The sequence below is a fragment of the Sphaeramia orbicularis genome, chromosome 10 (assembly GCF_902148855.1).
Source record: "Sphaeramia orbicularis chromosome 10, fSphaOr1.1, whole genome shotgun sequence".
Lineage (NCBI taxonomy): Eukaryota > Metazoa > Chordata > Actinopteri > Kurtiformes > Apogonidae > Sphaeramia > Sphaeramia orbicularis.
The window spans coordinates 24,815,438-24,843,245 of NC_043966.1; the positions used below are offsets into that span (position 1 = coordinate 24,815,438).

The window sequence follows — 27,808 nt, forward strand, 5'->3', positions numbered from 1 at the left end:
AGATTCTCCCAAATCCCCCCAAATCATGCACAGTGAACTCTGACGGTAAGAAGGCTGCATTTGGTTGTGTTTACTCTTCTGTACATCCCTGCAGCAGTGTCTGTGAGCTCCACTCTCAGTGACTAAACTACCCCATCACACACACATGCACACACACTTACACACCTGGGACAGTGAACTAATCTTGGCCTGTGCTTCTGCATACTGTTCCTGCAGCTGCTGTTTACCCTCCTCCATGCTGGTTAATCGAGTGTTGAGCTCTTTCTCCAGGTCCTGCAGCCGAGTGCAGAGCTCCTTGGATTCAGACAGCTGCTGACACACACGTCTTCACACACACACACACACACGCACGCACACACACACACACACAGAGCAATTTCCCTCTGATGCTTTATAAAATTAATTGTGCACCTCAGGTAGTGATTGAGTGTAAGTGTGTGTACCTGTGTTCAGCGTCCAGAGCCCGGGCTCTCTGGTTGCTGTGCTCTAGGGCCAGGGTTGTGCTCTCCAGCTGCTGCCTCAGTCTCCCTGACTCCCTCTCCCTCTGCCTCCCCTCCTTCCGTTGGCTGTCGAGCTCTGTCTGACACACTTCCTTCTCTTGCTCCAAGCGCGAGGCCTCCAGCAGTGCCTGGTCCCGAGCCCTGACTGCAGATTCAGCCTCCAGCGTGGCCTCGCGGAGCTCTGCCTCCAGCTCCACCTCCCGACGGCGAGAGGTCTCCAAGCTCCGGCCCTGACGCTCCAGCTCTGCCCTGAGAGTCTGAGTGGTCAGCTCTAACTGGTCACCCTGAGTAAAGACAGGTGGACCATCAACCAAACAAGGAAAACAGCACAATGTACACTCAGGATTATTTTTTTTATTAATGTGTAAAGAAACACATTACTTCTTTGTCAAACTGGTCACATCGTCTTTATTCAAAATATTTGAGTGATTATACCTAATTCTCAGAGTTCCTTTGGCAAAGAATTAAAGATTTATACTCAGAATGTTTTGCAAAACACACTCACAGCAAACACAACTATAATTATAGGTAAAAACCTGGATTAAAACTTTTTGTGAATGTGTTTGCTTCCTGTTTAACACTAGACTGATGAATTAGTCCTGTTTTACTGGTGCACATCACTGAAAAATGATGGCTGTTATTCAACATTTAATTAAACTTTTGATGAAAACAATAGCACATAATGTAGGAGGGAGATATTGTAAACAGTACCTGCACAGTTAAAGGTCACATAAAACAGGAATAAATGTATGTAATATAAGTTTACAGTCAGAAAAATGTGTTAGTAACCACTCAGTCAAATCAGAATGAGCAAAAACATCATCAATTGTACAAAATGCCTTTCAAAACCATGACCATCTAGGGCTGTGACTGCTGAAGATGTAGAATACTGTCATGGACGGAGGCAGCAGAAAACTGTATATAGCCAATAAATAAGAACACTATATGAGGAAAATTTTTTTTAACATTTTATCCGACTGTTACGCAGCTCTATCTGACTAAATGGAAGCTGTTACATAAACTCATTTCAAAGCCACCAGATTCCATTGACAAAATTGCTTTACCTTGAAAAGCATGACAATATTCTTAATACAGTGTACATTTTCATTAATACTGCATAGTTTCCATGTTCCTATCTGTAGTTGGTGGTCTTCTCACATGTTTTTAGTAGCTATATTGTGCTTAGAAGAAAATATCTGAATTTAATCAAACAGACTTTAAGCTACAATGTGTGTCAAGAAAATCTATGTAAAATGTATGTGTTAATGGAGTTGTATTGTTCTCATTGCTGACAGCTACATACAGATATGCGTCTGTTTCTTTTCCAGCACATACAGTAATTCCTTGTTACACTATATAATAGAGCTTTCCTTTTTGTGTATCTGGTGTTTATTACTGACCCGTGAATATACTCATAGACAGACATTTTTTTCTTTTTCTTTTCTGCCTTTAGCTCTCTTCTCCAGAATGTCTTTACGCAAACTGTCTTTTGACTGTAACTTTGTATTAAAAGTTAGTGTGTGTGCGTTTCTACAAATGTGAAACTCCTCCTTTAATGGTTAAATCAACCCACACAGCTACAAGGTAAAGGGGAAAGTGGAAACAGATGAGTCATAATTTTCTGTTTGTGTTATTCAGCCCTCCAGCAGAACAAAGCAGAGTGCACTTCATGTTTCATTTAGCATGCACTGCTATAGTCTTCATTATTTCTGAGTCTTTGCTTCTTAGTCTGTAGTCAAAATACAAAGTGCACTTCAAACATGAGCAGAAACTATTCTGTTGTATAATCATGAAATGCTTGGAATGAGCATTTTAGTTTTTGCTGACTGTGCTAATCTGAATTACATTATGCATTAAGGGAAATAATGACACTGTGACCCTTCTGTAACTCTGAGATTATACTGTTATGCTGTCCTCAAAATTACACTGAATCTTAAGGATTACTCATCTGTCTTTTTTTTTTTTTTTTAATTTTCACAATCAAATTTTTTTATGTTGTATGATGTGAAATTTTATGCAGACATGTGCTACCAAATGATATAGAGGAGCATGGTCACAACAAAGCGCATAAAGTTTCAAGGGTTTATTTCTACATTTCCATTATGTTACACTGTGGTAACACTTGAAACATATCTAATCTAATAAACATGTTTTCTTATGTATTACTGCGTGCTTTTAAAATACAGTCCATGTACATTAGTCTTTAGGTGAGGAAATTCACAATAAAGGCTTGATCCTCTCTTTCTAAAAAAAGGGGAGTGCAAATTACACTAAAATGTTACAACATGAAAAATAGGATTATGTATGACTCCTGAATGTGAGGAATAAATCCTTTTTATGGTATTTCCTTAATGCTGACTTTTGCACTCTTCTTTTCCTTCGCTTGCAATTTCTCTGATGCCTTGGAATTTTACTGCAAATAGCACTTAAAAGACAGTATTCTGCATCACTTTTTTTCTGTTTTTTTTTTTTTCTTTTTTAAACCATGCCCTTTACACCCTGCTGTGGAGTGTCTAAAATGAGGGATATTTGATTTAAATGGCATTTTTTTCCCTCTGACCTGCATCAATGAACAAAATAAGCTGTGCTAAAACCCTAAAGCGGGGTAAGAATTTGCTTCACTAGGCTAAAATTCTGTAACAACCTCTCAGTACATTGAGATTTCAGTGGGAACTAGAGTTCTGTACCTCAGGGTTTAGAAAATGCAACCCATGACTTTGACCAATCATTGGACTTTTCAGAGGGAGGGTGTTCCTATTGGCTGTTGTGTAAATACATATGCCAGTGTTCGCCTGCTGGGAGGAGCTTAGCGCACACACCAGCAGGAGGACGGTGTGTATTTCCAAAATCTGGCTTTTTTTTTTTGCCTTTTACTGATTTCTGCCTGCTGCAGCTTTACCCTGTGATATCCCCTCTGGCTGTGGATGAGTTGCTTGTCAATACCTGAGGATCTGAGTTCAAGACAGTCTCATCAGTACCAAGTGTATAAAAACATGTTGGTTCAGCCTCAGACAGGTTGAGTCATCTATTTCACTTGATGCTGTTGTGATCACGTCTCTGCTTCTCTGCTTGTCTTCTCTGCGGTTTGCTTCATGGATACTGGATGTTAACTTCTGGTGGAGTTGGAAGGGTTGGACCTGCCCACAGGACCTGGGCCTCTAGATGGCATTAGGAACTGCCCTTCAGCTTTAACTCCTGCATTTCTTTGCGTTATCTGCCAAAATGCACCATACTGTATTTCTACTCCCCCATTTCTATCTACTTACACACCACCCTATTTAGCTATTTTGGTCATTAATTAATAAACTGCTGCTTAAATACCTGTGTTGGTGTTAGGGATGGGAATTGAAAATCCCAGTAGCTCAGTTCCTTGGAATCGTTTCCCTGCCTGCTTAATGATTCTGCTTATCGATTCCGCCTTCATTGCACATCCATGATGACATGTACGCTGCATTTTGTTTTAGAATGTGGCCCACATGGTGTCAATGCAGAAACGTTCCAAAGTATGGCTATATTTCACGTGAACAGATGACACCAGGGCCACTTCTAACATTTGCAAAGCTTCCATTTCTTCAAAGGGGGAAATACCTCCAGTATGCTAAAACATTTGTCCACACAGCATGCAATTCATTTGCAGGAATGTCACATGTTTGATACGCTACTTAGCGACGCTTGTGAATCGATCAGCAGAGCAAACATCAGGGTGTCATCTGGGCTCAGTTGGGGGGGGGGCTACAAACGCCCTGCCCCCTCAAATAAAAATTTCCAAAGGTAGGGAAAAGGAAAATGAGATGCACAACAGTGGGAGACATACAGGAATTAGTAAAGCATCTTCTTAAGTTTCACTTTCATTTTGTACGGTCATGTGGTGTGACCCCCCCCACCGAACCGGGCCTGGCATCATTTGTTATTATTTGTGCATACTGTATATGTTATATTTTCGGTGCAGAGATGGAAATGTAAAAGACAGTTAATGCAAACAAACCTGTTTGTACTCTTTTATTCCCTCACTAAATGAGAATCGATAAGGAATCGGATCGATAAGCAAAATTGATAATGGAATCAGAGTCGTTAAATTCTTACCAATTTCCATCCCTAGCTGGTATGTGGCTTTACTTATACCGGTGGTTACTCTGTCAAATCCACCTCCTGCTGAACAGCAGCTTCTCATAATTATATAATTAGCATTTAGCTGTAATTGTTAGAGATGGTTAAATAATGCACTTAACAAACTCAATTCTTGTCTGATGTAATGCCTTTAATGTAACCAACTAATTATTTAAAGAGATTACAGTATTAAAATTCAATAAAATGCTGTCCTTGCTGGTTTGTGTTAGGTTTAAAAACATCTTGGTTTGTTCATTTCTTGTTCGGCCATCCTCCTTGAAATGACATGACATCTTTAGTGCTCATTGTTTAGTGTCTCAGCTCCTATTACATCATATGTGTGTTTTTGTGCATGTGCTGTGTCCAACCTTGCGCTGGGCGGTGCGCAGGGCATCCACACTGCTGCGTAGTGTGTCCCTGTCTCTCTCCAGTGCGGCTTTCTCTCCCTCCAGGGTGGCGATGACCGTTGTCTGCATTCTGTGAAGCTCAGCTTGGCTCCGCAAACGACACAACTCCTCCTCCATGACCAGACCCTCTGACTGAAGGACCTGACAAACCACAGAGACAAATGGTAGGGTTTTCTTCATCTGTGTACATGTGTATGCATTCTCTTACTGGGAAAAACAAAAGAATCACCAGCAAACATTTGGACTAATTAACAATAAATAAAAAACATCATCTACCTTCCCTCCCCTGTTGAATATGATCTAATATGCTTTTACATCAGCCCTGAGAGACTGCACATTAATTATTTTTTGGCACTCAGGTGTCAGTTATGCAAAGAGAAAGTGAATAACAGCTCAGATCTAACTCAGATAAATGTATAAATGTGTCTGTTACATAACTTTCTTCACCATCCTAAGTGGGACTAATATTGCTATTAATTCTGGGTTTTTTTGTTTTTTTTTTTCGAACTAAAAGCACGGCTGACTGTACCATTGCCCCAAACCACTCAGCTCTGTTCACTCCTACAGAAACCTTTTTGTCTTCTTAAATAATTTAGCAGTTATGGGATATTTTACTGGAAAAAAAAGTAGTAAAGACTGCAACAATACAAAAACGAATGTTTTGGAAAAAATGTGCTATTTAATGTGACTGAGTAGTCACTCAGGCTCAGGGGAGTTTACTTGGACAAGCACGAATGATTGATAGTCTCATTGGTGAATAATTTACTGTAGCGGCGTTACTTTCTCTTTTCTTGCTCCACAAACCACAAATTATGACCCATGTTTTCCCCTTTTTCTATTCCTCTGGGGGTGGTGAGGCTTGCTTTTTCTTCACTTTTGTTCAGTTCTGTTACTAGCATCACATTGATGTAAGACTAGTTTGACCAGACAAAAATCTTTCTGTCATTTTTGTATAGTTGATAGCATGAGTGGTTAAATCATAAATATAGAGATGGACATAATAACAGTTCTCCAAAAGTGAAGCCACAAAACACTGATGTCACTCTGGTGGCTGATAAGTCATAAAGTCCACCCCTCAATGTTAGCCTTAAAGCATGGTCAACGGAACTTGGACCAAATTATAAACTTAAAGGATAAATTCATAAAATTTTCCCAGGGGTGATTTCCATCTTTTTCAGAAGATTTCATCAGGCTGATTGTGTTCAAATCATCACTTTTTTGATCAGTTTGTTTTTAATAAGTCATTAAAAGACACAAAAATGGGTGACGGATAGCTGTAATGACCAGTTGCTGTCAAGAAACTGTCAGATGTGCCAGTGGAAATGATATTGCGTCCCTGCATGTCTACTGTGCAGACTGTTGCTCCAAATTGCATCACAGAAGCAGAATGGTAGCTCCAATGACCACAAGACTTCACTTATACATAGTGTGAGGAGGCGTTATCCTGTTGTCCATCTTTATATACAGTCTATTGTTTAAACATGTGATGAAGGACTTTAACATTTTAACTCCCACCAGGTCACTAGGGTTAAGAGAAGCATGAGGGTTAGCATTCCATGTGTTTGAACGGGTGTAGTATAGGCTGAGCTACAGCCACATGCTAAACACAGAAACTAGAAGCTGTTCCCTCTTAAATGAAGTGTAACGTATGCATTTTGTCCTCACAGTTATTCTGTTATGAGCTTAATCCTAACCCTAAATTCCATGAAAATGGTGGATGTTGAAAGGTTAATTGTTTACTCCCCATCCATTCTGGAGCTGTGGTCATAAGTTAATTACAAAAGGCTGGGATGGGATGAGAGTTGATTCATGGCACCAAACCATCAGACTCCATCCACGTACCTCTATCTGTCTCCGGGCCTCTCCCAGACTCTCTGCAGCCTTCCTCAGCCGCTGCAGCTCGGCCTCCAGAAGCACCAGCCTCTGCTCTGCCTCCCAGGTCTTTCTGCTCTGTTCACCCAGTTTGGATCGCAGGTCCTGGGCCACCAACGCCTGCCTGTCGGTCTCGTCCTGCGCCTCCTGGAGCTGATGTGTCAGATGTTCCACGTCATGGCCTGAGAGGGAACACGCAGCCTGATCTGCAGACGTGCCCTCTGCATTAACCTCTATGCTTCTCTGGATGTCATTTTCTACACTTGGAGTTTGGGAGCTCAATGCTGCAGTCTGCTCTGCCTTATGCTCCTTCTCCTCTTTCTCCTTGTCTTTGTGGCCTCCTTCTGCCTCCCCCCTCTTTTTGGACTGGATCTCATCATCACATGGTTCTGCTTTTCCCCCTTGAACATCCAGAACTTCTTCGCCAACCCCAGCTTCTCTCTGGCTGCCAATGATTTGTCCTCTTCTTCTCTCCCTCTCCTCCATCATCTTCACCCTTCCTTCACCATCCTCTCTGCACAATTCAGAACCCTGAATGCCTCTCTCATCCTTTTCTTCATTTCTGTATGGTTTCTTCCCTTCCTCGTCTTTCTTCTTGTCCTCCATGTATTGCAGATTGGTCATTAACTGTTCCAGACGCTGCTTCAAAGTGGCATTTTCATTCTTCAGGTTTTGGAACTGAAAAGAGTAAAAAAATGACATTGAAGGGAGCATAATAGGTGGTAAATTTAAATTCTTTTCAAAGTTCTGAATCTCTTCTACATTTTTGCTTCTTTTATTGTCCCTGTTTCCTCTCTTTTCATCTATTCGTGTATTGAACTATGAGTATTTTGTGAAAAGGAATATTGAAACTTTCCTCTTTGTTCTTGTTCAAGATGCATCCAGGTTCAACACAAAGATATTTGAGAGGGGGCAAAATTAAGGATTGATTTAAAAGATTTTTGTTGCTTAAAAGAAATAACAATGATACTCCTCTACACAAATAAAATCACTGAACAGCAGGAAGCAGCCATTATACATAAAAGTACAGTCCGAAGCAACGGGAATACACTGCATAAAATGATACTTATAGCTGTGCAGTTGATCAAGAGATTCATAAACCTTATTTTATATAAGATAAGAAACCTGTAACCTGTGAATGAGTTATATTACTTTAAAATAAAAATAATAATAAATAAATAATAATAAAATAATCTGTAACATTCTTCTTGAGGCAATATACACAAACACATTTGTATTGAACAGTATTTGTAATATTTTTTATTCACAAGCCTCCACCTACATGCACTTGTGCCCAGATGTGTAGTTACAGTTTTGTTACTCATTTGTCAGTGATAAAATCATCATCAGTGAATTTCCTTTTGACTAAATGATGAATAAATAATCAATGTTTTGTTTCAGTTCTTTGTTCACATTTAAACATTAAATTCTACCAGACTGTATAAAAGGTTTTAATATGGTCCACATTTTCATTTTCTGGCTTTTCAGATAATTTAGTCTGCATATTAATATTTATATGCTGGTAATGGACAGCATTTCATCATATTAGAGCCCAACATTATGTTTGTCAAACCTAGTAAGCTTGTAAAAAAAACTGCTCTGTTCCTTAGACTGAGGCTGCTGCCTGTGGGGTGTGATTCTAAAATATTTAATACCTTCTGAATCACTAATTCTATCAACAAGTTTTAAAAGGTTTCTCAGGTTTTCAGTAGTACCTCTCATTTGGAGGTTTCATCATGTTCTGCAGCAATAATTCACTAAGCAGTTTCCTCCTCTGAGCCGCATGGAAATACTTGTCAATCTTTAATTTCACCCTCATATCCCAATTACTCAGGTTTGCAAAGTCATTAGGTGTGATATAAACCTTTCAATTACATCTCTGCACTTTTTTGATCCTATCTACATAGTCGGTAAGTAAAATATAGGAATGCACATCACATCCAGCATAATATCATAATTAATAACTGTAACTTGCTTAGAAAAGGTTGGCTGTAGAAATATTCATTTGGAAATCTACAAAGTAGAACTTAATAAATAAAACAAACTTCTCGAGGTGTCTGAGTTCACAGTACAAAAAGTTTTACATTTTTTAAAGAAGATTCCGGTAAATTCGTGTGTTTTCAGACAAAGCTAATGTGAAATCAGGCTTTAAATGAACCAGCTGCTTTTGAATCAATGGATGGCACTCGATGCTGCATGAGGTTAGAAAACAAAGTAAATACCACAGAGTCAGGCAAAGTAGGTGTTTTTGTGTTAATGTGTCATATCTGTGGGGTTCAGGGCTGCAGATTTTATTCTCATCCTCACCTCCCTTAGTGTGCTCTGATGCTTCATCTCCAGGCAAGCCAGCTCATCCTTTGCATCTGGCAACTCAGCCTGCAGCAAGAGGAGATGGATGGTTAATTCCTCCAGCTGCAGCTTCCTGCTCTTCCTGTTTCATTTGTACCTACATAATGTTAACTTCACAGAGGAAAGCAGCGCTGGGCGTGTGACTCAGTGCTGTTAGATTGCCTTGAAAGGTATTTTTCTGAAAACAGTTTTGACTGAAATGGTAATCGTAGATACCCCAGTAAGGAAATGAGAGGAAATCTGTTATTTACAAAAGAAGGAGGTGAACATGCTGCTTCTTAAGTGAAGCTGTGATGTGTCTCTCTGCACGCAATGTCAATACTGTTTCATTTCTTCAGTGCTGTTAATGCCCATGACCTGTTTTAACCTTTAACCTGAAGCTAAGCAGCAATAAAATGCCATGGATCACTTCTATATAAGTTATAACCTTCAGCCTCTGAACCCTGACCTCCTGCTGGGCTTGTAACTCCTCCAATCGTCTCCTCAGCTCTGCGTTTTCCTGCTCGGCTCCCAGCAGCCTCAGCGTCGAAGCCTCGCCCACTTCCACGCTCAGCGGCTTCTGATCTGTGACAGCGAGAGGGAAAATGAAGAATAAAGTAGGATAAGAATGAAAAAAAAAGGGGGGGGGGGGGTAGAGAAAAGGAGAAATAGATATGAGGAGATTCTTTCTGTTGTTGCTGATTGATAACCTGCAGGCCTGTATTACCTCCACATATTTTCTCTTATCAGTTAATTAAAATGTCTTAAATGACAAGGTGTAGAAAGGCAGGTGCTCTGACCAATCAGCTCGCTCAGCTCCTCATCAGAGTCCAGTTCTGATTGGAGGAAACGGTGGTGAACCACAGCGACCGGAGCAGAGCTGCTGTCACTGTTGCTGCAGTGCCTTAGGTCCGCCTCGAGGCTCATGTTCATTTCCAGCAGCTCATCAACTCGCTGCCTCTCGGTGTCCCGCTCCTACACACACACACACACATTCATGAGTAGAAAATCAGATCTCAGACACAGATAATTCAACTGTGATACTTCAAGTCTGGAAGATCAGGACTCATATTTCTACATATTAGTGGACAGCAAATTGGAGAAGTACAAATACATTAGTACTTTGCTCAACTCTTGCAGAGTTTTCAGATATTTGTATTTGCCATAAAAATCCCTAACCATACATAAAATATACTCCTTACCTTTTCATGTAAGGCTCATTACTTTAGTTTAAACGCATTTGAGGAAAAATATCAACACCAAAAAGTATTTCCAATGAAATTAATGGGACAATAAGACAGAGAAAAGACCTTTTTTATCTTATCCATCAGTCTGTATCACATATAACAAAAGTAAATGGATGTAAAGGAAGTATCAAGACAAAGCAGACATGAATAGGAGAAAGGATCATAGTGAAAAGACATCATAATGATTTGACTTCTGCTATAGACATTGAAAACTATTATGCAAATTGTAGCAAAGATCATTTTCAGTCTATAGTTGTTTTTTTTATTTAGTTAAAAGTCACAATGATTTAAATGTCTTCACTTAACACAATATTAATGTGACAAAACAGCTGGGAGAAATGTCATTCAAAGGACATATACTTTGAGCAAATTCGATTTTTGACATGACTAAAGAAGTGTAATTAATGCTTTTAATTTGTTGACATGAGTATCTGTATTTCTACTTGAGAATGTCTGCACTTTTGCTCTGGTCTATAGTGTAACATCAAACACACCTAAACATAGACAAACTCTGTTAACAATGCAGAAATTTAAAAAATATGACAACAAATACAACTGTGAACACTGACATCCACATTTAAAGGTTGAGAAAAGAAAAAAAAAAGTGTTGCTCAACCCACCACTTCCACATCTATGATTTTCTGACGTAGCAGAAGGTTGTCCCTCTCCAGCTCCCTTAGCGAGGAGCAGCGTGACCGTGCATCCACCAGTTGTTCTTCTAGAAGAGCTTTGGTCTCCTGCAGCGCTACACACAGCTGCTGCTGCTCCTGCAGGGGGCGCCACGCGGATAGAGGAAACATGAAAGTAAAGGAGGAAGTGCTGTCGTCATCTCGTTACTCAGACAACAAAAGAAAAACTCATGACAACAGACATCTTTATTTATATATCCATTGCATTTGTACATTTCTTTCATATTTAATCTAATATGTTCTGTAGCCAAGCATCTCTGCCACATCACAAGGATTAGTCCAGTATGCTCCTTTTTTTAATTAGAGATATTGTTCTTTTACTTTCATAGTTATTGGGTCACCAGATCTGGGTTGCAGTGTAAATATGACCAAAACATCCTGTGATCACAAAGCAAGATGGTGAAATCACATGTGCCCTATCTTAACCAGGACAATGGAAATGAGAAGAGCAGTCAGAAAGTAATACCCCACAAAGACCAATAGCCCACTGTGCTTCTGCGTTAAGGGATAATGTATGTTGAACCAGTCACTATTGTGAAATAAACCCTAACAGGGCAATGCAGATGCTTATTACATACTAACAAATTAATAATTTAACAAAAATGTTAATGAAACAGTGATTTGATCAATCTGAAAAGTATTCTTTGCTTTCACTAGATACATGAGTTCATACAGACTCTCTATAACAGAGAAACAATCTGTAATACAGAAATAGCCAACCGTAGGATGCTGCCACTGACCAGTCAAAATCAAGTACTGAAAAAAGCCACTTAATAATCTTTAATTAACCAAGGGAATAAAACTCAAATTATGATGTACGTTTTCCTCCTTTTTGTCAGTTTGTTACTTTAAATAATGCTATTCTATCTAAAGATGAAAGATTCCCACTCCAGCTGTCAACACATACAGTCTGATGTGTTTGAATGGAGTCCTATGGGAGAAGTCGCTCCGTTCACTGAAGAAACACCTGTTTTTATAAAAATAGTTGGCTCTGTAAGAATCGGACAACCTCTGTCATTATCTGTTACAGTGTATGTATAGACTAGCCAATTATGATGCCACCTGATGAAGCTCAAAATGAACACAGTGATTCTTTGTGAGACAAGGAACATTTTGAGGTGTTATGACAGGTGAGGCCCATCTCTACAGTCCGTCATGTGGTCAATCCTACATGTGCTTTTACCTCTCTATCCTTCATCAAAGTTAAATATAACAAAATTCACCAATCTTCGCTATCACAGCTCAGAAATCCATCCATCTCATTTTCTTGGATCTGCTCCAAAATTCAGTTCTACCCTTTAGGTGTCATAAAAATCTGTGCTTATGCTATTGCATTTTGCAGGAAAAAGACATGAAAATAGACAAGAAAATGATAAAATTATGATGAATATATCTTTCACTACATTATACAATATATCCCCTAAGTCTAAGTTGGGGCTGTAGTTCAGCACAGAGAGCAGGTTTTCCACGAACTGCAGGGTTGTCAGTTCGATCCCAGGCTTTTGGCAACACATGAACCCGATCTTACTCCCAGTGGTAATTTAGCCATGTCTGGTGTGTGTGTGTGTGTGTGTGTGTGTGTGTGCGCGCGCAGGTGTACGTGCGTGTGTACGTATGTGTGTAAATGGACACACTCTAAACTGCTTTGGGCACAGAAAAGCTTTATAAATGCAGTCAATTTGCCATTTATCAAGTGTCTAAGAGTGGATTTTTACTGTCAACACACAAGCTCTGCATGTAAATATTTAAATAAGCCCATCTCGTGTTCAACCTTTCATTGCGAATTTGTAAGAAATTAATTATAAATCCAAACACAACAAATTCCTCCTGCCAGCTTATCAGCATTTTCAGAAGGAAGCAGAGCGAAGGCAGAATGAATCAAGGGGGACAGAAGGTGACAGTGAGGACACTGTGAGGTATTTTACAAGGATATGAGCACATTTTCTGCCCCAGAACAGTTATACTACCATAGAATAAATCTCATTTGGGTGTAAAAGCTCTAATAACTGAAGCCATACTCCTGCTCTTTGTCAATGAAGCAGCTCCTGGCTGTAAATCCTGGTGACATCACACAATATAATCTCATTCTCTGGTTTTAAGCTTTAGAGTTGTTCATACTCTCTCTTGATTGAAATGCTCAAGGCTGCAAGAGGGAAGATATGGCTTTTGAGATTAAGGGGTTCTTCTTTTTAAAAAATAATAGCTACCCAAAAAGGTTTAGAGATCTTCTTTTTGTGACCTTCTCTGGTAAAATCTGTATTTGTGTCTATAAATGTGACGCTCCCGATGTGTGGTTTTTCTTTGCAGGTAACATGTGGCTCACTCTTACTCATTCTAAGTGTATTTTATGATGTTTTCTGGAGGAGATCAGCATGTGTATGTTTATGAGTTTGCACAATGTGTACCTTCAGCTGAGTGCGTGTCAGTTCCAGGCTGCGTAATCTGTGTTTACAGCTCTGAAGCTCCGTCTGGAGCTGCTCGGCCCGAGCCGCTCGCTCCCGGGCACAGTCCAGCTCATCCCGCAGTGCACGCATGCCCCTCACCTCGCCCTGCAGAGAGCGGTTCTGCAGACACAACCACAATATATATATATATATATATATATATATATATATATATATATATATATATATATATATATATATATATATATATATATGCACCCATGGGAATGAGGTCAAAAAAGGTTATGAACGGATTGGGGATGTGCAATAAAGCAAATATTGACAAAGTCTGATACAGCAAGAAAGAAATGTCCACAAGAGAGTGTGTTTGTCTGTGTATGTATTTCATATCTGTAATAACCAAGTGTCCCCTAAAAGAAATATACTCTATTATACAAAATCAAAAATTAATCTTCAATTAATTGAAGTATTTACATAAAAACACTACACTTGAACTTACAGATTCCTGATGTCTTGTGATTTTGGGATACTTTTCTACATTCAACTAACTTCTCTAAGAGTATATATAAGTAAAAGTAGCAAAATCACAAGTATATATATTTTTATGTTCTTTATGTATGTGTAAACTGTATTTTTACATAGTCAATGTCATGTGGCATATATATCCTTACAATAGTATTTTTACAGGCTGTTTTATGCCATCTGTTTTCTGTGCTTTATTCTGTTTTAAGCTCAATATATTATAGATGTCAAAAATAGAGACACTTTTGAATAAAAGAAATAACAGGCTTCATTCTCAGTCAGTGTAGAAATGGAGTACCTGTATATTCACAAACCTCTTTCTGAAGTTTTTTTAGTTGTTCCTCCATGGTTTGAATCTCCTGTTTATAATCCAATATCTGATCACCTTTATCTTCACTAGAAATAAGATGAAACATGAAAAAATGAACATAAAGACATGAACAAATGTGACAGGTTGCATTTATTTTTATCTGTAATATATTGGAGATTAGATTAGAGCAGACTATGTTTGAAAAGAATCATAAAAAGAAACTAAATACACTGCCTATTACTGGTGAATATTGACCTTTACATTGTGCTCTCCATTACACTGCAACACACTGTTATAATGTGTCAACTATAATAAAAGAGCTTTATAGTAGTAATTTATTTACTCATTACTCAACAACTCACAATTTTGAGAGAGTAAGGCTGTGTGACAAAAAATATCCACATTTTTTTTAAACTATGACCTTTATCATAACTTTACAAGGGTCTTTCCTTGAGTTTTATGTGATCATGTACACACTCACAGTTGTTGTTTGAGGCGGCGGAGTTTAGCCTTGCTGTCCGCCAGCTGGAGCGCCAGACTTTGGGGTGGCTCCTCGCTGTGACCACCCAGGGGCACCGGGGTTGAGTCAGCCTGGGCCTCCCGCTCACGACAAAGCTCGACTATCCTCTGGGAGAGATAGTAAGATTGACGGGGTGAGAGATGCCGCAAAAAAGGGCAAAGAGGACAGATGGAAATGTAGGGAGAGAAGGAGAAAATATAAGAAAATTGAATTAAGAGCTAAAAATGATCTGTGAAATGAATAGGTTTGAACGGCTCATCAATAACAATGCACCTATAGTATGTATCCTCCAGTTGAATATAATGCAAAATAATGATCTTTCTTCTAAAAATCATTATGCAACACTATGAATGTGTATAACATATGTATTATAGGTTAACTGGGCACTGTAAATTAACCATAGGTGAGAAGGTGAGAATGAATGGTTGTTTGTCTCTATACGTCAGCCCTGTATGGAATGAACTGGCATGTCATCATTTGCAGTGAATGAATGAATACACTCCACACGCACACGCACACACAGACACACACACACACACACACACACACACACACAAACACGCACTATAAATCTTCTATGTAAATTCACCGTAAAATCTTTGTAGTATTCTGCTGTATTAATGTCACACAGTCACACAGTATCGTATAGTAAAGTGCAATGCAGCAAGAAACTACAGTGAGAGAATTCTTCACAGAAAGGTACTTTTTGTGACTGAAAATTGCAGAGAATCTTTGAAAAATTTACCAAAATAAAACTATTTCAAGCTTTGTGTGGCACTATGTTTTGTTCTTCCATGTTATCTATATACTGTATATATTTATCTATGTTCTATATGAATGCTTAATTTATAACAAATGTAACAAAATATACCATGGACATACCAGACAGAATAGACTCAGTTAACATTTTGTTCTGTAGAAAAATTAACATAAGGCGACTTTTCTAGTTTTATAATAATCACAATGAGCTTTCTATGACACAACTGTAACAGCAAAATATGTCTAGATGTGGTCAATCAAATGTGGTCTAAACAAAGAAGAACAAACCATTTGTTTCATCAGTTTCACTCAGTCAGTGAAATAACATGGAATATCTTATGCTGCTCTCCTCTCTGATTACACTCATAGCTATAGGTTATGAAGATTATTCATGTATTCAACTCCAAAGTGAGCTGGATCTTTGATTAATTATTTTTTTTATTTAACAAATGCTGGTATCATATCTCAGTGGATTTTAGAGAACAGGATGTTCAAATTCAGGGAACATGTCTAATCAGTTAGACAGTGAAAGGAGTACAAGCAGTCAACCACACAACACCAACATGCATTATTATATCTTTCATGTTTTGCTATTGATCGTCAAATTAATACTAGAGCAGAGCCTGAAGCCATATATCAGCAGATCTTTAAAGATCATGTCATATTCATGCTTTGAAAATTGTAATCTATTCTACAACCTATTAAACTGATTAATATATTTTCTAGAGTAAAAGGCGGAATTACTATGACTGTAGAAAATCTACAAACTGAATATAAGATCAGAGCAGCATGAGATATGAAAACATGATCAAATATGTGACCTAATTAAGATGATGAAATAAAGGCTTACTTATAGCTGCCTTCAATTATAATATGAGCTGTATAACTTCCTAAAAAACAAAGGAATAACAAAAAATCATGTTGTAGTAATGAAACACTAAACCAAACTGGGATGTAAACATATATTTTTTCCTCAAACATGTAGCAATGCACTTTTGTAAAATTCTGGTATTTTAATTTAAAACAATAATTTGCAAACTGGTGACATATCTATTGTGTACCCACCTTCACCCATGGGTGGGTGAGTGGATGGATGGATGGATGGATATATAACAATTTGCTGATAACTAAATTTGATATTTGTGTTTTTATTCTCTATTATACGCCAGGGAAACAACAAAAGCAGTGTCTGAGTGGTGTCATAGTCTTTCACACTGTCTTTGAATGAACACAGATTAATCATACAAATTTCTGAAACTATCTTTAATACAATCTAACAGATAAATATTGGCTACAGCAGGGGTGCCCAATCCTGGTCCTCGAGATCTACTATCCTGCATGTTTTAGATGTATCCCTCTTCCAACACACCTGATTCAAATGATACGCCTATTATCAAGCTCTGCAGAAGCCTGAAAATGACCATCAGGTGTGCTGGAAGAGGGAAACATCTAAAACATGCAGGATAGTAGCTCTCGAGGACCAGGGTTAAGAACTCCTGGGCTACAGCAACCAGTGAGTGACACCTTATTCATAGAAGGGCTATACACACTAAATGGATGTCACCCTAATATATCAGTGCATCCCTAATAACATGTAAAAAGTCTCTAGATTTGTGTTGTAATTAACATGGGTGTGAACAAATTAAAGGTTTAAAGCTGCAATACTTAGACAACATATCAAATGATCAGAGAAAAAAAAACAGCAGAATAATCAGAGGATATGTAGGTTATCACAGAAATGTGTGAAGTGTCAACTGTATTCGACAGGTCATTTAAGACATCATATGAAGAGCCTCTGTTCACATTTAAATCACATGATTTAAGTGTGTATGTACCTCCAAGTGTGTGTCTCTCTGGGCCAGCAGGTTTTGGATCTGTTTGGTCATGGAGGTAAACAGCAGCTCTGAGTCCGAACCTTCCACCTCCATCAGCTCCTCCCATCGAAGTGGCAGCACCATCCGTGGATCCTGAGTCACCTGCACCCAGAACACTTCATCAGGTCTCTATAGGCTGCATTCACACCGCAAGACTGATTTTAGATTTATGCTCTAGCTGGTTTTATTGTGTAGCTGTTTCAATTATTTTTAAATGTCACCAATGGTCCTGAACTGACTCACTAGACATTATGGCACAACAAAGTCAGCATTTATAGATTCATTCCTAAATTAATTTGGTGCGGAAGAGAGCAAAATAATTTGAAGATGAGGTTGAAGCGGAAGAGAAAGACGCACAAATGTTTAGATTATTGAATATACATTATAAGGACAGACAGATATGAAAAGATCTGGACACATTGAATTCAGGTCTTCCATTTTTAAAAGGAAGACAATGAATATAATATAATTTCATGGTTTTTATCTATTTTATCTTTGGCATGTGTCTTTTATTGTGGCCATATGGTTAATATTATTTTTTACAAGCAATCTACGGATAAATTTGTCAGTCTTTGTTTTAACTTACTTTACTCAAGAAGGGATGGGAAACATATTAAATGAATTTGGAAATCATGAAAAATGCCTAAACTGCAAAACGGAAATCATTGTCCTCGATACCTTTCTTGCTCAGCACAAATTAAAAATGCAACCTGTTTCAATAAGTATTTCTCAAAACATATGTGACATATAATTTAGAAAACACGATTTTTAAAAAAACATAAAGATTCATTTTCATTTCATGCATAATCAAAATCCTAACTTCTTCACATAAATAATACAATGACTTGAAGGAAACTAAACTTTATTTTTTACCCAAAACATAAACAATGTTATTTTGTCTGAATTCTACCATATATTTTTACACAGTCATTTTTTTTAATAACCAATCCGTTCAACATATATTATTCATGTGTCTAACAATATAATAATTATAATAATCAGAATATATTTTTTTTTGTGGTGCACTTTTCAAAACAGACATCATATAGAAACAATCCCGCAGAGTATAAAACTTTAAGCATTAAACAATTAAGTGTAATCAAAATTTTAAAAATTGGTTTTTTTTTTTTTTTTTTTAATTTGTCATAGTGACCAGTTATGCTCTACTTAGATTTTTTTTCACATTCTTATCATAAATGATCATTTTTAAAAACATGTAACTGTCAGCTGTCTCCAACTCTCGCTCAGAAAGATAAATCAGCCTTTCAACTTGACTGATTTGACATTCATTCATTTGACATTCATTTTGATAATTACTGACAAAAAACTGATGTGAGCATTTTAATCATGATAACATTTAAAACCATCAGGAGCGGGAGGTCTAACAGGCTGTATGTGTGATGTGTCCCTATATGTTTGTCCATATACGCTATATCACCATGTCATTTGTGTGACGACAGACTCACACTAGGGCTGAATTGTGTCAACTATTGATCTGTAATGGTGTAAAAGTTGCAGGATTTTCAATGAGTCAGATTGACATTACCTTGCAAAAATCTGACCTATATCTGATTCCAGACCACACAGGCTTAGTACGCATATGGATTTTTTTTTTTCCCACAGATCAGATTTTTTCTATTTTATTATTTCACAGATTCCAAGTCACATTCCAGTGCTGCCATAGATTTCCCCATAAGCACAAAAGAACAAAAACAAAGACATCACTTGAAGCCAGCTCTCATACTGATGTAAAAGGAGGCCACTGAAGTCAGTCTTTATGGTTTTATTTCTTGTGCAGGGAAGGCCATTGAATTTGTAAATAGGTGATAAGCAGGATGAGGATAAAGCGAAAGAGAATGTTTTTTTTCCAATGAGTGAAACCCATCATTGCACATGAAATTAAATATGACTGGGGTCACATTGCACAAAAAATCAATCTTTATCTGATTTAAGACCACACATGTAAGTCACCCAAATCAGAATCGAAAGGATCAGATTTCATGTAATTTGTGCTGTTCACACTATTATGATAAGAAAAGATCCAACTGTCATATGAGTAAAAAAAATCAGATTTGGGCCACTTCTCCTGCAATCAGAATGGAGACTGATAAGATCAATGAGCGCATAGGAAACCTGACACAAAATGGCAGACCTGAGGACAAATGGTCCTTCTGCAGTGTGAAGGCTGTGTGAATACCAAGCAGAGATGCATCTGTGCACTATGGAGGAGCAATTTCTCACATTTCTGTCCAAAAATGCATGACTAATGCGTGCAAAACTAATGATCACATAGTCAGGTTTGAAATGTCCTCAGGTTGAAGGCATATGAACAGCAAGCAGGGGGTGCATCCATCCACACGGGGAAAAAAACCCTCTCACCTCTATGATTTATGAGGCTGAGAAACCTGGCACAAAAATGCAGGTGGGCAACACGCTGCTACTGTAATTCATACAAGCTGGTATGCAACATGCTTTTTGTGTAATGCCCACAATCATTCATGGGGGGGGGGCGGGCTTAAAAGAGTACGATTTTGCATTTATGCCTTTAGATGCTTGGAAAATGACAGGAAGGAGATGAAAGAGAGAGAAGGATGTGACAGAGGCAGAGGTGGAGAGGTTGACATAACGGGTGGAAGATCCATCCTACAGTGGCAGCATGGGGCACCCAAAGGTCCTTATCAGGCTGCCAGCAGAATGACAAGTGGCTCGTTTTTTTTTCACTTACTTGAAGTAAGAATGAAAGGCGTAATAGTACCACTCTGTGACGCTTCAGACAGTGATGGAATTCTGTGATAAATCTTACTTAAAGACCAAAAAACCTCTTGAAAATGTCTAAATTGGACAATACCTGAGTCAACGAGTCAGCGAATGTCTTATATTTCAGGGTCCTTGATCTGATTATGTCTGCACTCGAACGTACCTGCTGAATACAGTTTGCGATAGCAGCCTGGGTCTGAATGTCCAGAGACTGGATCTGCTGAATGAATGTTTCCTTATTTTCACACTGCAAACACAAAGGAATAGATTCAGGTGGCTGTGTTAAATCATGCATGTGCTGCATAAAAACATGCCAATGAAGCAACAGTCCTTACTTTGTCTACTGATCCTCTAAAGAAGTTGTTTTTCTAAACATACATTAAACATACATACATACATACAAAAGGATTTGTTAACCCCACAAATGTAATAAACTGCAAATGCAATAAAACTTTGCAGCTTTTAACATTATAATCCCACAAATGTAATAACTTCCCCACAAATGTAGTAACAGTTGCCTACCACATACGTAATACCTCATTTCCCACAAATGTAATAATTATTATTTTTGTGGGGATTTATTATGATTGAGGGATTGTAAAAATCAGTTTCCAAAATTGTAACAACTTCCCACAAATGTAATAAATTAGTACATCACATACATCTTCCCATTTATTCTTGTCCTTTGGATACTTCCCTTTTTAGAATGATCAAATATTGCAGTTACACCACATGGCACTAATTCCAGATTAATAGGTGTTTAATTACAAATACAAGTGACGGAACAAAACAGAATGGGTGGAAATGTTGTAAAGGTGTTATTATAAAAGCTTCAGTATGAACTGGATATTATTTATTCCTATTAAGTATAATAGAAGCCTATGTTTGAGCCATGTAAATAAAATGTCTGGATATGATTATGATAATGATGGAGAGGGTAGGAGCACAAAGTGGTAAAATGAGGAATTACGTTTGTGGTAAGCGACTGTTATTATATTTGTGGGATTATTACGTTAAAAGCTGCAAATTTTTATTATGTTTGCAGTTTATTACGTTTGTGGGAGTTATTACATTTGTGGGGTTAACAAGGATTTTCAATTATCATAGACGTCTATTAAGTGATTCTCTATTATCAGATGAGTTAACACTATGATGACTGAGCCTATGATCCACGGCAATATATTAAAGTCTGTGGATTTACATTTTTATGAGGGTGTCTGTGGTAACATTCCTGCAAACAAAATAATTACATATGCTCCATCACCATAGTGACAGTGACCTCTAACTACATGTGTGTCAACGTAAGGTCTGGACACACACAGAGGCAGCGTCACACAGAGGTGAAGCAGACAGTGTGTCCCAGTGTTTAAACAAACAGACGTTAATGGGCCCTGCTAATATTAATGGCTGCTAAAGTATATTTAGTTAAGGGGTTATACAGTGGAAGCGCTTTCACCAGCCAGACACACAGACTGTAAATACTGTGGAAACAGGAGAAGTGACAGAATTTGCTTCTATTTCAACACAGGTTTTAGTTTATAGGGAAAGAGGAGGTGAAGCTGTGAAATCCTGCTCCAGGTCAGTGACTGGGGAGTATGAGTGAGGTTTTAATGTGTTACCTGTCAAACCACAACACAGATGTCCAAAGGTGAGGTCAGAAAGAACAGACACATCTTCTGCAGCCAATTGTTTAATTTTCTTTTTTTAATCTTTATTTAGGTGGGACAGTGCACATTAATGTACACATTTACACATTCCATTTCAGTATAAACATGGGAATATGCTGGAGTTAGCACCAATGCTAATTTTCGTCCACAGCCCCCACATAATAAATAACAGAGATCTGTGCAATACAAAACAAAACAATAAAATACTGCACTTACTACACGTAAGTGCAGTACAGAGTAAGACAGTGCAACACATTGCAAAACATTAATGACACCAATGTGCTGCACTCCTTGGGGCTTACATAAATGACTTAATTTTTTTTGCGACTGTGGCTTCAATTAGAGAGAAGAGACTTTCATGACAATGCTACATGTATTATACACAACTGAAAAGCCTAGCTGACTAAGGTCATGTCCACACAAAACCGCCTCTTTTCATATCCGATTTTTTTCTTTGTTGTTTTCAAAAAAGTGCTCCGTAAACAGGAAATATCTGCGTCCACACGAAATGACTGAAAAAGCCTGAAAACGATGTAGTACAAATGCTAGGCCTGTATGTGGTGCTGTAAAGCTCTCGCAAAAAAAACGAGAAGAAGATGTGGAGCATGCGCATGAAGCTTCCTTGGTTCTACCAGGTGTGAGCCAATATTTCCTCCTGGTTGCCCCTCTCTGCGGTAGATCCATGAGCATGTAGTGAATATTCTTAGCTATGGTTGTTTGTTGCTCATTGTAATGAAAGAGTAGCTGAAGATTTTGATTCTATATTTCCAATAAGCTCAATAGCTGTTGTAGCTATTGTGCCCATTGTTGTTGTTGTTGTTGTAAAGTGGCATCTTGCTTTCAGGGGTGAAAGGTTAGAGAGGTGGGGCTATGACATCATCATATTAGAAAAGTTGTGTTTTGGTCATACAGACAAAGACACGAAACCAGCGATTAAAGAGTAATACACTCTGGGACCCAGTTTCAAAAAGTGGCGGTTTCAGTGAGTGAAAACGCCGGTTTCGTGCGGACAAAAGGCTTATCTGATACAAAACGTTTGCCAATATGACTGAAACTGTTTTCATATGGACAGGGCCTAAATACAATAAAGAGAAACAAAAGAAAAATACATATAAATGGAAATCAGAATACTGTAAACTATCCACATGCAAACAATTAAAATAAAGTAGAATAAAGATAAAAAAATATATATATAACTAAAATATGACCAAAATATACCGCAAGATTGCAGCACATGTAGATGCAGCGACCCAGCGCTTTTCACATTTCCTATATGGTCTAGCGGTAAGGATTCCTGGTTTTCACCCAGGTGGCCCGGGTTCGACTCCTGGTATGGGAACACTGCCTACTGATTTGCATTGTAACAATAAAGTTCTATTCAAAAACCAATCGAAACTAAATACTAGTGCAAATTAAAACAACTGATTTACTGTAGATAAAGTAAAAAGCTTTTGTTACTGTGTTCACTCTTTTCACACATGAAAGCAGCCTACATCTGTACTAACAGAAGATTATTTTATTAAAATTATTCTATAACAAACAAATGTACTTATAGCACCGACAGAAACTATTTCTGAATGTAACTCCATCCTCCATTAAGGTGCTGCTGGAGACAGAGACGCCCTGTTAGTTTATTACCTGAGGCACTGATCATCACATCCCACCAACTCGTGTATAATATATTATACATGAGTTATATAATTCTATGACATTACTCCTTATAAAACAAAAATGAATTCTGGATTTGATGTGGACTTACCAGACACTCGTAGTGCTGTCGGAGTGAACACAGATAAAATCTAACTATGTAATCATTAGCTACCCAACAAACCTGCAATTAACACTTATCACCAACAGGGGCCACCAAATAAAACAAACTAAAAATATTTGAAATTGCCACTTTAATGTGTTAGGTTGTGTTAATCTTTATGGGGTTTTTTTCATTATACAGTTCTTTTCAAGTTGATAATGCTGCTCACATTTGAAGGGTTTATGTGTTCAATAAAAATGGTATAATGTTGGTGAGAAAAATAACTTTTTTTTTTTTTTTTTTAAGGCATAAAGGTATTTTCTTGAATGAAAAACCAAAATCTGTAGAGGTACATTGACTGCCCACTGATTTTTTTTTTTTTTTTTTTTTTTAACTTTATATTGAATTGCATAATGACTAATAAAAACATTGTGACCAAAGGACATTTTGTTGTTTTGTTGTTATTAAAAAGGATTACAAAAAAATCACAGACTTTACTGAGGTCATCTGGAAAATGGTTTGAGACGTTGCAAAGACTCAAAAGGTACATTTAGGAAATGGACAGTACTTGATGTTCTCCTGCAGAAGTCAAAGCATGTTCACACTAGTATGTATTTGGAAATTTCATTCGCTGTTTTTGTTCTATTTTCAGGATAAAGGTGCTAAAGGTTCTTCCTGACTTTTCCCAAGAAGTTAAACAAAAGTCTCAACTATATTCATTTATAATATTTTAATTAGAGAACAATGTAATTTTTCTGCATGGAGGCACTAATATGCATCATGTTAGAATTACATTTTTTACATTATAAGTGGTTTAGTTTGCTATGTTGGTGTTCATCTCAAGTGCAGTGGAGGCTGAATGAATTCTGTCCCTACAGAGAGGCTTTCATCAGACTAATATGTAAATGAGAAGTGGAAATGCTGAAGTGGTGGTGGTCATCAAGGTAAAGTCTGTCTGGATCTGTTAGTGCAGAAGGTGGACTAATATTTTATTTATAAATCACCTAGTATTTTATTCAGATTTTTGTAGAAATAAGATGGTCCATCCTTGTTATTTTTTGTTTTTGCGTTTTCCCCATATTTCCCCTGTACAAGCCCTGTTTATTTTATTCAGTATAACATTACCTTCAGATATTGGGTTCAGATGTGCTCTGATCACTGATTTCTACATTGTCTTTTTAATATATTTGTTTAGTGTTTAATATTACTTGTGACTACTACTACTAGAAAAGACAATGTGAATATAGGTTACTAAACATCATGTGACGTTAATAGTTTTTCACATCCGCCAGGGTTTTATCAGATGGATTTTCAACAGTGATAAAAACAACAACCCATGTGATCCTGTGCTATTTTACAGTGATGTTTCCTGTTTTTATCTACATAACACATAACACCATGTATGTTTATAGAATTTTTATGATTTCCTTTTCCATAAAAAAAGATCTAGTGAAATACTGGTTGTAAATCCCTTTGAGTTGTGACATTATTTAACATTTTACGATGGCCTGTTTATGGTATATAACACAATGATTTGACTCCACTGCCCTCAGGTACTGATGGATTTACTTGATTGACTGGCGTACCACCTCAAGACCATGATATCTGTCTGGCTAAAAATATAAAATACTAAATGTCAGTATAAAACATAAATTATAGGTCTCAGTATCAACCTTGAACATGCATGATGGTCATGTGTGTGTGTGTGCACTCACCTGCACAGCACATCCTAATAAGAGCAGCAGCAGTCGTCTGAGCTCTTCCACTGCTGCCTCTGAGGACACAAAAATAACTGTCATCATCATCATTATCATCATCATCTCTACCCCCCGCCGCCAGCCTCCCTATCATTATCACCTTAATGCGTTTCACTGATAGCAGAGATATGGACTGGTATATAAAGTATAATTACTTTCTTGCTGCTGAGAGACATGGCACTGATACGATCAGCCTGTTATCTTGTACCTGTTAGGGGGTCCTGCCCCAGAATGGCAACATTTGGGAGAGCCATCAGTATCAACTGTTGCAGATCTTCCTGAAGAAAAGAAGAAGTGTGAGGGGTTAAGAGAAAAAAGCAATCAGCTGGCTCATCCTGTCTGTCTGCCCACAGCACGAATCTGGATCAACAACAACTGAAAACTTTCCATCAGACTCCTGCAGTTTGTGGTGTAAACAAAGAACAGACATCTGATCAGAAGTGGAAAAGGAAGATTCTGTAGATGAGGCCACATATATTGTATATAGCTTATTTTCAGGAGTTTTAAATACACTGTAGAGACAAAAAAAATATTAGGACACATTGTAATATTAATACTGATATCTAGGGACTGAAGTTAGTAATTACATCCTGTTTTTAACTTCATTTCCACATGGTACTGTGCTTCCTGTCAACCGTCATGGGTAATGCAATGTGATTGCAAGGCAACTGTATTCCAAAATGACTAATATCTCCCAAAATATTGGTCCTACCAACTTGCTGAGATATTTAATGTGGAGATGGGACTATTCCTAAACTGCAGATACCAAATTGGCCAGTTAAAAACATCTCAATTTCTCAGAGCCCTGCGGATACACACACAAACGCTCTGAGACCTTACAGTATTATGATATTGACCCTTTGCACGTTACATCACTCTCTGTTCGCGCCGCAAACGAGTGCCATGACAGACGGCGGAAGTGCCGGACTGCACACTGGACGGCAAACCAGCTAATAGAGAATTTGATCTGAACTTTCTCATTTTTGTTCGTTTTTTAACCCTGCTTTATACGTACAGTGGTCGCACACAATAGTTCCATCCTTCTTCACAGACACCCATGGTTTCAGCTGGTTCCGGACAGAGCCTGGATCTGATGGACCTGATATTACAGATAGAACAGGCTCTGTTTGTGTCCATAGCACATTAGCTCCACCAAATGCTAGCTAGGTGGCTAGACTGGGTTAACTATGAGCCACTATGTTCCAGTGGCTGTCATAAGTAGTCTTCAATATTAGCTCTGTTGTAATGGCTGCCTTTGTACCAGCTACACTATGTTCTATGAAATACTGTTATTGTCATTATACTGTTCCATCTGTTCTAGTGGTGGAACTGTACATATTACTGTGTGTAGACAGTAGAAAGGCAGACACTTCAACAACAGAGCTAATACTGTAGGATACTAATGACAGCCACTAACATTATTACACAGTGTTAGTTCATTAGAGCTGCTTTTGGTTACAGTCTATTGGAGTTTTGATGGCATGCTGGGGAAAACATGTTAAAAACATGCACAGCTAGCTAGCTAAAGTTAGCTGTATCTTTCCTTGACCATTATGAGATACATTCCTCTGCCGTAAGCGCAGTACAGCGACTCGGTAATCTAACCTGAGACTAAGAACTGGTAAGTATCCAGACTTTGTCTGCTTTTAGATCAGCACCTGTGTATGGGGACACTCCGTTTATGACATAATGGTACAGATCGTGTGCATTAAACTCCAGTAGACTGGAGGATTTTGTTAGATCTGTAAACGCATCAGGAGGGAGAAGGTATGGGTTGGTAGCTAGCCCTGCTATCGCTAGCTTCTCCAAATAGCGTTCTTTGTGCCGTCCAGTAAGGTGAGTCACTTCACAGGACAATTCCAAAACTTTATTTTCAGTGCCGGCAACCATAATCCGTCGCTCATTCGTTTGTTTGTTGTGTTGCTTTTGCTGTCCACCATGGCGCTGCACCCCTAGTCACGTGATAACTGTGACGTTGGTGCAAAGGGTCAATAGATCATTTATTATTATTTTTAAGTATTATCTTTTAAAAGGTTATCATTGATTATCACAATAAATGTCAAATTAATATTTATTTATCAATTTAAAGGTTTATTTTATTTTATTTTTTTTTTTTTTTGGTAATGAGAGTGGATGAAACAAGCCAGTTACTTGTGGCTTAAAATGAATATGCAATCAGAACTCAACAAATATTTCGGAAATCCAGACAAAGACTATTTCAAACAGTTGTAATGAATTTTCTTAAAAATTCAATGCTGAGCAAAATCAAATGAAACATAAAATTCTGAAGCATCTTGTAAGTATTTTAGATGACAGCAGAAATAGAATTAACCCTAA

General features: G+C 37.8%; 1 protein-coding gene and 1 non-coding gene across 2 annotated transcripts in view; one reads left to right on the forward strand and one right to left on the reverse strand.

Moving 5' to 3' along the window:
• The window catches only part of ccdc88b (coiled-coil domain containing 88B), a 64,696-nt gene that overhangs the window by 25,962 nt on the left and 10,926 nt on the right, over nucleotides 1-27,808 (reverse strand). The window contains exons 4-18 of the mRNA XM_030145748.1: nucleotides 25,680-25,749; nucleotides 25,430-25,488; nucleotides 20,461-20,544; nucleotides 17,502-17,642; nucleotides 14,869-15,014; nucleotides 14,392-14,473; nucleotides 13,556-13,714; nucleotides 11,082-11,228; nucleotides 10,015-10,189; nucleotides 9,684-9,799; nucleotides 9,194-9,262; nucleotides 6,857-7,564; nucleotides 4,976-5,155; nucleotides 444-784; nucleotides 166-325 (exon numbers count right to left, since the gene is read on the reverse strand). Of these exons, the coding sequence (XP_030001608.1) occupies nucleotides 166-325; nucleotides 444-784; nucleotides 4,976-5,155; nucleotides 6,857-7,564; nucleotides 9,194-9,262; nucleotides 9,684-9,799; nucleotides 10,015-10,189; nucleotides 11,082-11,228; nucleotides 13,556-13,714; nucleotides 14,392-14,473; nucleotides 14,869-15,014; nucleotides 17,502-17,642; nucleotides 20,461-20,544; nucleotides 25,430-25,488; nucleotides 25,680-25,749 (2,637 nt within the window). The remainder of the gene's footprint in view (nucleotides 1-165; nucleotides 326-443; nucleotides 785-4,975; nucleotides 5,156-6,856; nucleotides 7,565-9,193; nucleotides 9,263-9,683; nucleotides 9,800-10,014; nucleotides 10,190-11,081; nucleotides 11,229-13,555; nucleotides 13,715-14,391; nucleotides 14,474-14,868; nucleotides 15,015-17,501; nucleotides 17,643-20,460; nucleotides 20,545-25,429; nucleotides 25,489-25,679; nucleotides 25,750-27,808) is intronic.
• trnae-uuc (transfer RNA glutamic acid (anticodon UUC)) lies at nucleotides 23,232-23,303 on the forward strand. The gene has a single exon. It is a non-coding gene; the product is annotated as a tRNA-Glu (tRNA).